This window comes from Heloderma suspectum, chromosome 6 (assembly GCF_057233095.1).
Source record: "Heloderma suspectum isolate Gila_16-S chromosome 6, 16-S_ref, whole genome shotgun sequence".
Lineage (NCBI taxonomy): Eukaryota > Metazoa > Chordata > Lepidosauria > Squamata > Helodermatidae > Heloderma > Heloderma suspectum.
Genome location: NC_139463.1, coordinates 84,480,539 through 84,492,477, shown reverse-complemented (window position 1 = coordinate 84,492,477; position 11,939 = coordinate 84,480,539). Strand labels below are relative to the sequence as shown.

Genomic DNA, 11,939 nt, shown 5'->3' with positions numbered 1-11,939 from the left:
AATTTTCATGGCCTAATTTGGAATGGAAATAATGAGGTAACAAAAAGATCTGGTTTGAATCTGTTCAAATTTGTCTGTATAATGAGGAAGTGGCAGTATAACAATAGCACCATTGATTGGCTATATAATGAGACATATAGAAGTCACAAATAAAGGGAAAAAATGAGTGTGGAGGAAGGGAAGCACGTATAAAGGCCTGATCTTAACCCTGCAAAGAATTCAGAATCATAAGGTCTAGTAAAAAGTGTCTGTGTGGAGAACACCTAAGTCTCTCATGCTGGAAACACTGTAGCAACTCTAATGTACATGTTCATATAGGAGGATCAACGCCAACAGTGTATTCAGTGGAATGAGAGAAAGTCACACCTACGTGAATATGACTGTTTGAAAGTAGGCTGTCCACATGATTAAAAATTCTGATTGATTGGTGTTCCTAATTAGAAGCTTACGTGTATACAAATGTCTGCACAGATGCTCCCCATTCCAATATTCCACTGACTGCAGAAATCGAGGGCAGGGCTGGTAGGAACAGTCCCACTTTCCCCTGCAGGCATTTGCTTTATGCAGGAAGGAATGCACAGGGCTACCACTGTGACAACTTTGAGGAGACAAAAAAAATGACCACAGCTGTTTCCCCACTTCTCCTTTAGCATAGAAACAGCAAGTAGATTTGATTAGTAAATTAGAGGAATGGAGTTTAAATTAATGAGTTCATCAATATGAATAGATTAACAGCTCCAGACTTCTGCCCACTACAGGTAGTATGCAAGTACTGAAGACAAAATGAGCAATTTAACTTCCATGTCTACTTTTCTGCTGCTGGAATTCTCAGACATCCGAGAACTACAGATCTTGCATTTCATTGTGTTCCTAGCATTGTACCTCATTACACTAGCAGGAAATCTTCTCATCATCATTGCAGTAGTTCTTGACCACCACCTACACACCCCCATGTACTTCTTCCTCATAAATTTGGCCATACTCGACCTTGGCACAATTTCAGTCATGGTTCCCAAATCCATGGTTATGTTCCTCATGAATAACAGGGCCATTTCTTATTCTGGATGTGTTGCTCAAGTTTTCTTCTATTTCTTCTTTGCAACAACAGATTTTTCCCTCCTAACTGTAATGGCACGTGATCGCCATGTTGCGATCTGCAACCCCCTCCAGTATGAGAGAATTATGCACAAAGGAGCCTGCCTTCAGATGGTAGCCATTGGGTGGATGGTTAGTCTTCTTTATGCCATAGTACACACTGGTGGCACCTTTGCGATCCCCTTCTGTTCCAATATTGTCAAGCAGTTCTTCTGTGAGGTCCCACAGTTATTAAAGCTCTCCTGCTCTGACATTTACTTAGTTGAAGTCGGGCTTCTTGTACTAAGCTGTGCTATAGGACTAGGATGCTTTATCTTCATCATCACCACATACATGCAGATCTTTGCTGCGGTGCTCAGAATCCCCTCTGCACGTGGTCAGAAAAAAGCCCTCTCCACTTGTATTCCCCATCTTGTCGTTGTCTCTGTGTTTTTATTCACAGGATTCTTTGCCTATGGAAGGCCACCCAGTGATGTTTCTTCTGATCTGGATATAGCTTTTGCTGTGATATATGCCATAATTCCTCCCATGTTGAATCCGTTTATCTATAGCATGAGAAACAAAGAGATCAAGACTGCTGTGTGGAAAATATTGAGAATTTGGGCTTTGCTCTAAAACCTTCTTTAGACTAGAGTCATTTTGTAAACTTTATATTATATGCTTTTCTGTGTGCAAATGCTTGTTCCTGCACGTATTTGCCTAACGTAATGAACACAGAGATTCCCTGTGCCAGCAACCCTCAGTGTAGGGATGAGGTTGCATGTGGGGCAGAGAGGTGCAACAATACCAGCATCAAAGTGCCAATGTATGCATAATGCTTCTGCCAGATTGGCCCAGGAAGCAGGGTTTACTTCTTTTGCATGCGCTGCATTAACATTGGGCATAGAAGTTGTGCATAGAAGTGCGCAAGTGCACAAGTGTCTGAAAAGTTGATTTTCAGAAATTGACTATAACGGCGGGGGGGATAGTTATGGGTATGTTATAATTGTGTTTTCACATACTAGCTGAATCTTACCCAAGACTACAATTTAATTGTGTCTAGCTGTAGACTTGTTCAACTCCATTTGGTTCTATATTTCTATATTCGGTTATTTTAAAACCTGCCAGTTTCAGACCAGAGTTAAGGCTGTCTCATGTTGGCTCAAGCTGCACAAAGCTGGGAAACTGGAAGCTAAGGCAGATGCCATAGAAGACATGCTCTGTGATCAGGATATGGCATTGCACACTGTCAGAAATTGTACTTGCTCACAGCTTATCCACCATGTATACAAACTTTTCCTGGTATTTCAGACCCAAATCTAAATGGATATGATGGAGTGCCTGTAAACAGCAAAGATGTCTCCCATTATTCTGGTCCTGTATTGCCTTATAAAACATATGAGCCTTACTGTTTTGCTAGAGGAATCCTCCTTTAAGTTAATGTGGGTTTCTTGCTTATCTCAGTAGCTAGCAGGATGTCTTAGACTGAATAACATGAGCGTTTAAGCTCCATTCCACAACCATGCTGGAACCCAGAGTGAAATGTGTCTAGACAGTCTGTTCCAAGAATGCCTGTAGATGAGGCACCACCATCCAGTTGAGCACCTTTTCCCCCAAGCAGGAATTTGCCACCAGGCCCTATTTATTATAAACCTCTTCATTTCAGGAATGGTCATACCACTGCCTCCTTAAGGGCAGCAGGGATCACTCCCTCACAGGAAACTGTCAGGGAACTATACAATATGTACTTTGGCTCTTTGATTCAAAATGAACATAAACTTTGTATGACACAGTGGTAGAAGGAGATGTGGTCTCAAGTCTGCAACTGAAAATAGCAGGGTTGTATTGAATTCCCATCATCTCCCGGACAATGTAGCATGCTGGAAACATAAGATATGATCACCATGGCAGGTATTTTCACTTCCCATTGCTAAACGGTAGTCAGCTTTATGGAACTGTGATTTGGGAAATGCACAATGGGGTAATGTCACATCACTATTTCAATTTCTACATGTGGCAAGGAAAAGGAGGAGGAACTCAAAACACAGCTGAAAAGGATATGGCAAGTCCTTCTCCATATAAGGGAATATGTTAAATAATATTAGTATGCAGCTGCTTCTGAGGCTATGGATCTGTGAGAAATCTGTCTGACAGTTTGTTTTATGGCTTTCTTCAATCCATAGTTACTCAAAACTCAACTGACCCAGGAAAATGATCACAGAAGGCCTTCAAGGGCTCCAGCATCACAGTTGTCAGGGTAGATGTTAATAATCCCCATACCACCTGGAAAAGCTCTGCTGGCTGGCTACTCGAGGGTGCGATGGATGGAGGCAGTGAAATAAGCCTTCTCAGCCCTCACTGCCATGCACAGCAGGTTCAGTTTTGTGCTCTAATTTGGGATGGATGCCCCCCCCCACGATGTCTGGTCGGGGGCGGGGGATCTGCTGCAGGGAAATCCAGGCCACTTAGTCCCTGCAGATTCCCCCAGAACCCTGGTGCTTCTGCCATAGTTCATGGAGGAGCTCTGGCTGTCTAAAGAGCATGATAGGCTAATGGTGGCCTCCATTAGCTTACCTCAGGAAAACTATGGCCAGAAATTGCATAATTTACAGCATTCACATCTGTAAAGCACTTCCTTAATTGTAAATTGTGGCCTTTCATACAACAATTTACATAAAACAACGGCAGACATGCCAGGTAAGGGGGTGCGGTACCCTGTGGAATCCAGAGGTCAGATTCCTGTGAATTCAGCCTCATTTGGGTGTGCAGTGGATTTCTCCAGTGCCCCTAGTACTAATCCTTGATTCTAGTAAGATGCACTGAATGACGTCCGCTAATGCATGATCCCATAGCTTCCCAATCAATTAGAGGGTGTGTGGAAATGACACCACTTAAATCCCCATGCAATCATTGTCAGGTTTAGTGGTACTCCGCTGTGTACTTACATTCCCTTCTCCTGCTCGGAAGTTGTGGCTGGCTGGGGCATTCTGGGAATTGTAGAACTTTGTGCTGTCTCAGCATGCATAGGATTGTGCCCTAAGAGTATTAACGCATTTAAAAGCAAAATACAATAACTGAGGTGCACAGCCTTAGGTTCATTTAGCATGCCCGCCATGGATCAGGTATGACAGATTCATTGTCCTGGCACAATGGTGTTGATGGAGAGACAGATGCTACCTTTTACTGTTATACATAAATGGGATCTGAAGGGGATTCTGCGCAGAAAGCAAGATTTTGCCTCTGAGAGGGGTGGACTTCTGACTCCTCTCCTCAGGGCCACACTTTTCTAGGTGATTAGGGAGACCTTCCCATGCCACTCCTTCCCAGGGACCCACAACTCTGAGTGTGTTGGCCAAGTCAGCCTAAAATACAACCCCTACCTTGCCCACTGGTCCTACAGCCCTGAGTGGCATGCTTTGGGAATCGCCAATCACCATTGAGGTGCCTCAGTGTGCTCACCTATGCTATGTTCTAACTTCTAACTCCATTTCCCACATAGACCTGCCATGCAAACATGACCAAATTGACCTAAAACATCCCATTGCCGTGGGATGTTTTACTTGTGCACTTCTGATGATCAAGGTTGTGTTTCATGTGCATCTTCTTTTGGAAGCCTAGCATTCTTTTAAAATAGTCTCATAACAAAGTTTCTTGCTGACTTAGTAATATGGATGGCCCTTCTGCATAAAAAAATCTCCTAGCATCTTCTGTGTCATTTCCATCCTCTTACATAAAGGTATTGTGTTTGCTTTGTTTTGGTTTGTCATATAGCATGGCATTTTGACATTAAATCATTTACCAACACCACTTGGCTATTTTTTTGGTAATCCCTCTGAGATAGACATGGATTTCACTAACAACTGCCATCCTTTTTCATGGATTCAGTAGCATGAGTCATATTCTAAATACTTACCTCTTTCAGTTTGTCAGAAAAGTAGAAGAAACAACACAGTAGGCCTGGGAATTTCAACAACCTTTTCTGATCAGGTGTGCTGAACACTTGGGAATAAGATCCCAAGAAACCATAATAACCCAAGAAGCCAGAACAGATTTAAATGACTCTCCTACACATATGCGTTGTAATATTTATTGCTAACAATTGTGTGCCAATTATATTCACAGATGAAGTCTTTATTTTAATACTACTGTAGACAAAACAAACAGTCTCACACAGTCACACCGGGAGACTGAAAATACTTGGATGACAAAATTAGGGATGTGAGAGAATTCCGCCACGGATCTCGGTGAGGCGGAATGCCAGTGCATTCGGCCCCTCGAAACCCATGGTGGAACAAAGGCCCCACCCCACCACCCCACGAAAGGTACATGAAACAGAGCACTTACCTGCTGCCGACCTCACTGACTTGCAAATGGCAGCCTCAGTGCGGCCGCCATTCGCTTCCTCATCGTAGCTGTGATAGGCTATGTAAATAATTATATAGCCTATCACGGCTAACGCAGGGATGCCATTTGCGTCCCTGTGGAGGCTGTGATAGGCTATGTAAGTATTTACGTAGCCTATCACAGCAAGCTAGAAACAACAACACAGCGTATGCAAATGGCGGGGGCTAGCCTACGTAAATATTTACGTAAGCTATTACGGCGAAAATAAGGGGAATGCAAATAGTGTAGTGGGTGCTATTTGCTTTCCTTCCCCCCCCCCGCTGTAATAGCTTACGTAAATATTTACATAGGCTAAAATGGCGGAAAAAAGGAACGCAAATGGCGCCCACTACGCTACTTGCGTTCCCCTTTTTTTTTTCCGCAGTAATAGCTTACGTAAATATTTACATAGGCTACATAGCGAAAAAAAGGGAACGCAAATGGCGGCCACTTTTTTTTTTTTTTTTGCCTGCAGGCTGCCCTGCGGCCAGATGTCTGGCTGCAGGCAGCCCCGGCCGGCAGCTCCACGGAATCTCAACGGAGCAGACCCGGCTGGGTTAGGATTTCGGGGGGAGGTGCAGAGCACCTCCCCCCCCCCACAAATCACCCTGTCGAAAAGGTAAGTGACTTTCATACAACCCTAGACAGAATGCATGGACTCATGCATCATTGACCCATCATGTCCTACAGGAAGATGGAAGCAGAAGTTGTATCTTGGTGAGTGTTTGAAAAATTAGGGATGTACGAAAGTCACTTACCTTTTACGAAATTTGATTCACTGTGGGGGGAAGGCGCTCCGTCCCTCCCTCTGAAATTCTGGCCGGGGGGGAGGCGCCCCGTCCCTCCTGCCGTGAATCCTGGCCAGCTGGGTCTGCAAATGGCGGCGACCGTAGTCGCCGCCGTTTGCGTCCCTGCAGTCGGCCGTGATAGGCTACGTAAATGTTTACGTAGCCTATCATGGCTGAGTTAAACAAAAACCGCACTTACGCAAATGGCGGCGCCCATGGGCACCGCCATTTCCGTTCCTTATTTTGGCACATCTAGTCTACGTAAACATTTACGTAGACTACGGCGAAAATAAGGGGAATGCAAATAACGTAGACGCTACGCTATTTCGTTCCCCTTATTTTCGCCGTAGTCTACGTAAATGTTTACGTAGACTAGACGTGCCAAAATAAGGAAAGGAAATGGCGGCGCCTATGGGCTCCGCCAATTGCATACGCATATGCTTTTTTTGTTTAACTCAGCCGTGATAGGCTACGTAAACATTTACGTAGCCTATCACGGTATTTTTTTAAAATCTAGCTGTGATAGGCTACGTAAATCTTTACATAGCCTATCACGTTTTTTTTTAAAAAAACCTTGGAAATGGCAATGGCGGCAGCTGGTCGGAAGACCTGCCGCCGCAGCTGCTGCCACCGAACTGCCGCCGAACCGCCACTGAACTGCCGCTGGAGCTGCCGCTGCCAGGGAGATTTGCCCAAGGTAAGTCCCATCCTGGGGTGGGGCGGGGGGGGGGCAGACCGTTTCGCCACCGATTTCGGGGGGCCAAATGTGCTGGCATTCGGCCTCCCCAAGATTCGTGGCGAAATTCTCTGACATCCCTATTGAAAATGTTTGAAGTAGGGATGGTGGAGAATTCCGCCATGGATTTCAGTGAGGCCGAATGCACTGGCATTCAGCCCCCCGAAATCCGTGGCGAAATGGCCAGCCACCCCCCCGCCCCCTGTGGATTCCCCCTGGGATGAAGCTTACCTGGCTCCAGCGGTGGCTTCGGCGGTGGCGGCTGGTCTTTTGACCGGCTGCCGCAGCCGCCATTTGCATTCTGGTCTTTGCCATGATAGGCTATGCAAGTATTTACGTAGCCTACCATGGCAAGCCAAGAAAAAAACAACAACAACGGCATGTGCAAATGGTGGCGGCTACGGTGGCCGCCATTTGTGTTCCCTATTTTTCCCCATTTTATCTTACATAAATACTTACATAGGCAATTACGGCAAAAAAATGGGGAACCGCAAATACCATAGTGGGCGCTATTTGCATTCCCCATTTTTTCGCTGTAATAGCCTACGTAAATATTTACATAGGCTAAAATGGCTAAAAACAGGGAATGCAAACAGTGGCCGTCGTAGCCGCCACCATTTGTGTACATTATTTTTTTTTGGCTTGCCATGATAGGCTACGTAAATACTTACGTAGCCTATCATGGCAGCTTCGCAGGACGCAAATGGCGGCACCCACTACGCTATTTGCAGTTCCTTTTTTTCGCTGTAATTGCCTACAGAAATATTTACATAGAATAAAACGGTGAAAAATAGGGAACGCAAATGGCAGCGGCCATAGCCGCCGCCATTTTTGTACGCCTTTTTTTGGGGGGGGCATGTCGAGATAGGCTACGTAAATACTTACGTAGCCTATCATGGCAGCCTGGAGGGACGCAAATGGCGGCCACTATGGCGGCCGCCATTTGTGTCCGCAGCAGCCCATCCTCGGCCGGAACTCCAGCTGCAGACGGCCATGGCCAGTTGCTCCATGGAGCTGCCACGGAGCAGAGCTGGCCGGGCAGGATTCCTGGGGGAAGGTAGGGATGGCGGAGAATTTCTCCACGAATCTCGGGGAGGACGAATGCCAACGCATCCAGCCCCCTGAAATTGTTGGTGAAATTCTCCCCCCTCCCCCCCAGGGATGGGACTTACCTCCCTCGAATGTCCCTCTCGGCGGCGAGTCCCAACGGGAGTTCGGGGGCGTTTCGTCGGGGGCGGGGGCGGTGGCCGGTCTTCTGACCGGCTGCTGCCGCCGCCATTACAAAATAAAGTAAAAAAAAAACCCCACACCCATGATAGGCTACGTAACGATTAACGTAGCCTATCACGGCTAGATTTCCAAAGTCAGCCGTGATAGGCTACGGAAATCGTTACGTAGCCTATCACAGGTGACTTTGAAACAAAAAAAAAGAGCCCATTTTGTGGGGGTTGGATGGAATGGCACATCTGTGCATCATCAAAACAACTAGGGGATATTCCCTGACTTCCTGTGCTGCACTGTGAGTGCAATTTTATTGCTCCTCACAATGGAGAATGGGAAGACACATCCCATTGCCCAGTTACACCATGTTTTCTCACTTTCAAGAAGGATGGTGGTGCTGGTGGTGGGATTATTCCATTTTATCCCTACAATAGACCTTCAAGATAGGTTAGGCTAAAAGTGTGTGACTGGCCTAAGGTTCCCCAGTGAGCTTTCTGTTGAGTGGGGATTCTCCTCACACCATGCTAAGTAGTTGAAAAAAAAACAAAACTGTTTAACAATGTAATGTCATTCGCAGTGGACATCTATATATGACAATGGTGGTGGGTCCCAGTATCCAGAGGAGTGCTGTGTGCACTGCAGTGAGAAAGAAAAGGTGACCTTGGGTATGGATTCAGGGCACTTTCCTCTCTTCCCACAAATTTCAAACTGGGATTTCTTAACAAAGAACTTTGTGCCCAGCTTTAGCTAAAACCACTTCCACTACACATAGGGTCAAATCCAATGTTACTTAAATAACTTGATTAGCAACTACGTGTAGGTTTTTTTTTTTTTTTTAAATAGCAATACCAATTATAGGAACGGGATGATTTTCATCCAGACTGCAATGCCTGGGGAAAGGAGGTTTGAACCTTTCCCCTTCCCAACCATGATCAAATTGTCTTTTCATACAACAATTAGCCTTGGGGGCAGGGGAAGTCCATTGACCTGAATGGGAGCTTTTTCCAAAGATTTATTGGTGTATAGGGTGGTTGATTTTCACTCTGGAAAACTAATGTCTTTTTGGCCCTTCACTCTTCACTTCTTCAGATCCATTTTTTTTTCTATTCAGGTGTCAGTGAGTACAAGTATCTTTAATGTTTGGTCTCTAATTATTGTGGTTTCCCCCCACTCTGTCCTGACAATTCCTTTTCCCACCCCATGCCCTCTTTCATTCTTTTTGCCTTCTTAACCTCTTTGGTCAGTGTCATTAATGGTTTCATTCATGAAGGAGATTGGAAATCTGCTGAACCACAGTGAGGCCCCCCCTTTAAGGGCTTCTCCACATGGCACTTTTATCCTATGATTCAGATGGCTTACTTAAGGAAGTTCATAGAATAATTACATGACATCCCTAACCTCCACCACCTCTCTCTTGCTTTGCGAGCATTTCTGTAGCTTAACTGGAAACAGAAATAATGAGGTAACTAAAAGATTGGGTTTGAATCAGGTTGAATTTGTCTGTGTAAAGAGGAAGTGGCACTACAACAACAGCACCATCTAGTGGCTGTATAATGAAATATATAGAACTCACAGATAAAGGGGAAAAGAGAGGGGGGAGGGAAGTGCATATAAAGGGCTGATCTTAATCCCGCAAAGAATCCAGAAGCAGAAGCTCCCATCAAAAGCCTCTCTGTGGAGAAGCTCTAAGTCTCTCAAACTGGAAACACTGCAGTAAGTCTATTGTATATGTGCATATAAGAGGATCAAACCAACAGTGTATTCAGTGGAATGGGAGAAAGTCACACCTACATGAGTATGACTGTTTGAAAGTAGGCTCTCCACCTGATCAAAAACTATGCTTGACTGGTGCTCCTAATTAGAAGGGTCTTACATGCACACAGATGTCTGCACAGATGGTCCCCATTTCATTATTCCACTGAATGTGCAGAAATTGAGAGCAGGGCTGGTGGCAGCAGTCCCATTTCCCCTACAGTCATTTCCTTTATGCAGCAAAGAATGCACAGGGCAACTGCCAAGACAACTTTGAGGAGACAAAAATCAGCTATAATTGTTTTCCCATTACTGATTTCCCATAGAAACAACTGGTGGATTTGATTGATAAATTAGGGGAATCTTGTTTTAAATAACTGGCTAATTAACATTAGTAGATTAACAGATCTCTTGCCTTCTTCCCACTACAGGTAGTATGCAAGTACTGAAGACAAAATGAGCAATCTAACTTCCATGTCCATGTTTCTAGTACTGCTGGAATTCTCAGACATCCGAGAACTACAGATCTTACACTTCATTGTATTCCTAGCATTGTATCTCATAATTGCACTAACAGGCAGTCTTCTCATCATTATTACAGTTGCTCTTGATCACCACCTGCACATGCCCATGTAGTACTTCCTAATGAATTTGGCCATGCTGGACCTTGGCATAATTTCAGTCACGGTACCCAAATCCATGTTTATGTCCCTTACCAATAATAGGTCAATTTCTTTTTCTGGATGTGCTGCTCAAGTTTTATCTATTCTTTGCAACAACAGATTTTGCCCTCCTAAGTATAATGTAAATCTACGTAAATCTTTTTTGTAAAAAAACCTTGGAAATGGTGGCGGCGGCAGCCGGTCGGAAGACTGGCTGTCGCGGCTGTGGCCGCCGAACAGCCGCCAGAGCTGCCGCCGGAGACACCGCCGGAGACGCCGCCGCCAGGAAGATCCACCCGAGGTAAGTCCCGTCCCGGGGGGGCAGGGGGCTGTTCCACCACCGATTTCGTGGGGCCGAATGTGCTTGCATTCGGCCTCCCCAAGATCCGTGGTGGAACTTTCATACATCCCTACCACCCAGTGATGTTTGTGCTGATCTGGATATAGCTTTTGCTGTGATATATGCTGTTATTCCTCCCATGCTGAATCCATTTATCTATAGCATGAGAAACAAAGAGATGAAGACTGCCGTGTGGAAAATATTGAGAATTTGGGCTTTGCTCTAAAACCGTCTTTAGAGTCATTTTGTAAACATTATATTATATGCTTTTCTGTGTGCAAATGTTTGTCCCTGCACTTATTCACCTTATGTAATTAACACAAAGATTCCCTGTGTGAGCAACCCTCAGTTTAGGGATGAGGTTGCATATGGAGCAGTGTGAAGTGCAGCAATACCAGCATCAAAGTCCCAATGTATGCATAATGCTTCTGCCAGATTGGCCCAGGCAGCAGGGTTTCTTTCTTTTGCATACTCTGCATAAACATTAGGCATGGAAGTTCTCTATTCAGGGCAATGGGATGTTTTAGGTCAATTTGGTCACGTTTGCATGGCAGGTCTATGTGGGAAATGGAGTTAGAATATAGCATAGGTGACACTGAGGCACCTCAATGGTGATTGATGATTCCCAAAGCTTGCCACTCAGGGCTGTAGGAGTAGGACCAGTGGGCAAGGTAGAGGTTGCATTTTAGGCTGACTTGGCTCACCCACTCAGAGTTGTGTGGGGCCCTGGGAGGGAGTGGCATGGGAAGGTCTCCCTTATCACCTAGAAAAGTGTGGCCCTGAAGAGAGGAGTCAGAAGCCCACCCCTCTCAGAGGCAAAATGTTGCTTTCTGCACAGAAACCACTTCAGATCCTGTTTCTGTAAAACAATAAAAGGGGGTGTCTGTCTCTCCATCAATATCATTGTACCAAGACTATAAAGCTTCAGTACCTGAAACCCGGCATGCACGCTAAATGAACCTAGTGCTGTGCACCACAGTTAC

At 45.2% G+C, this 11,939-nt stretch overlaps 1 protein-coding gene across 1 annotated transcript; it reads left to right on the top strand.

The window, feature by feature from the left end:
- The first annotated feature begins 783 nt into the window (after positions 1-783).
- Positions 784-1,710, top strand: LOC146341628 (olfactory receptor 14I1-like). The gene has a single exon (XM_084807581.1). It carries the CDS (start codon positions 784-786, stop codon positions 1,708-1,710), a length of 927 nt encoding a protein of 308 aa, XP_084663707.1.
- The last annotated feature ends 10,229 nt before the right edge of the window (positions 1,711-11,939 follow it).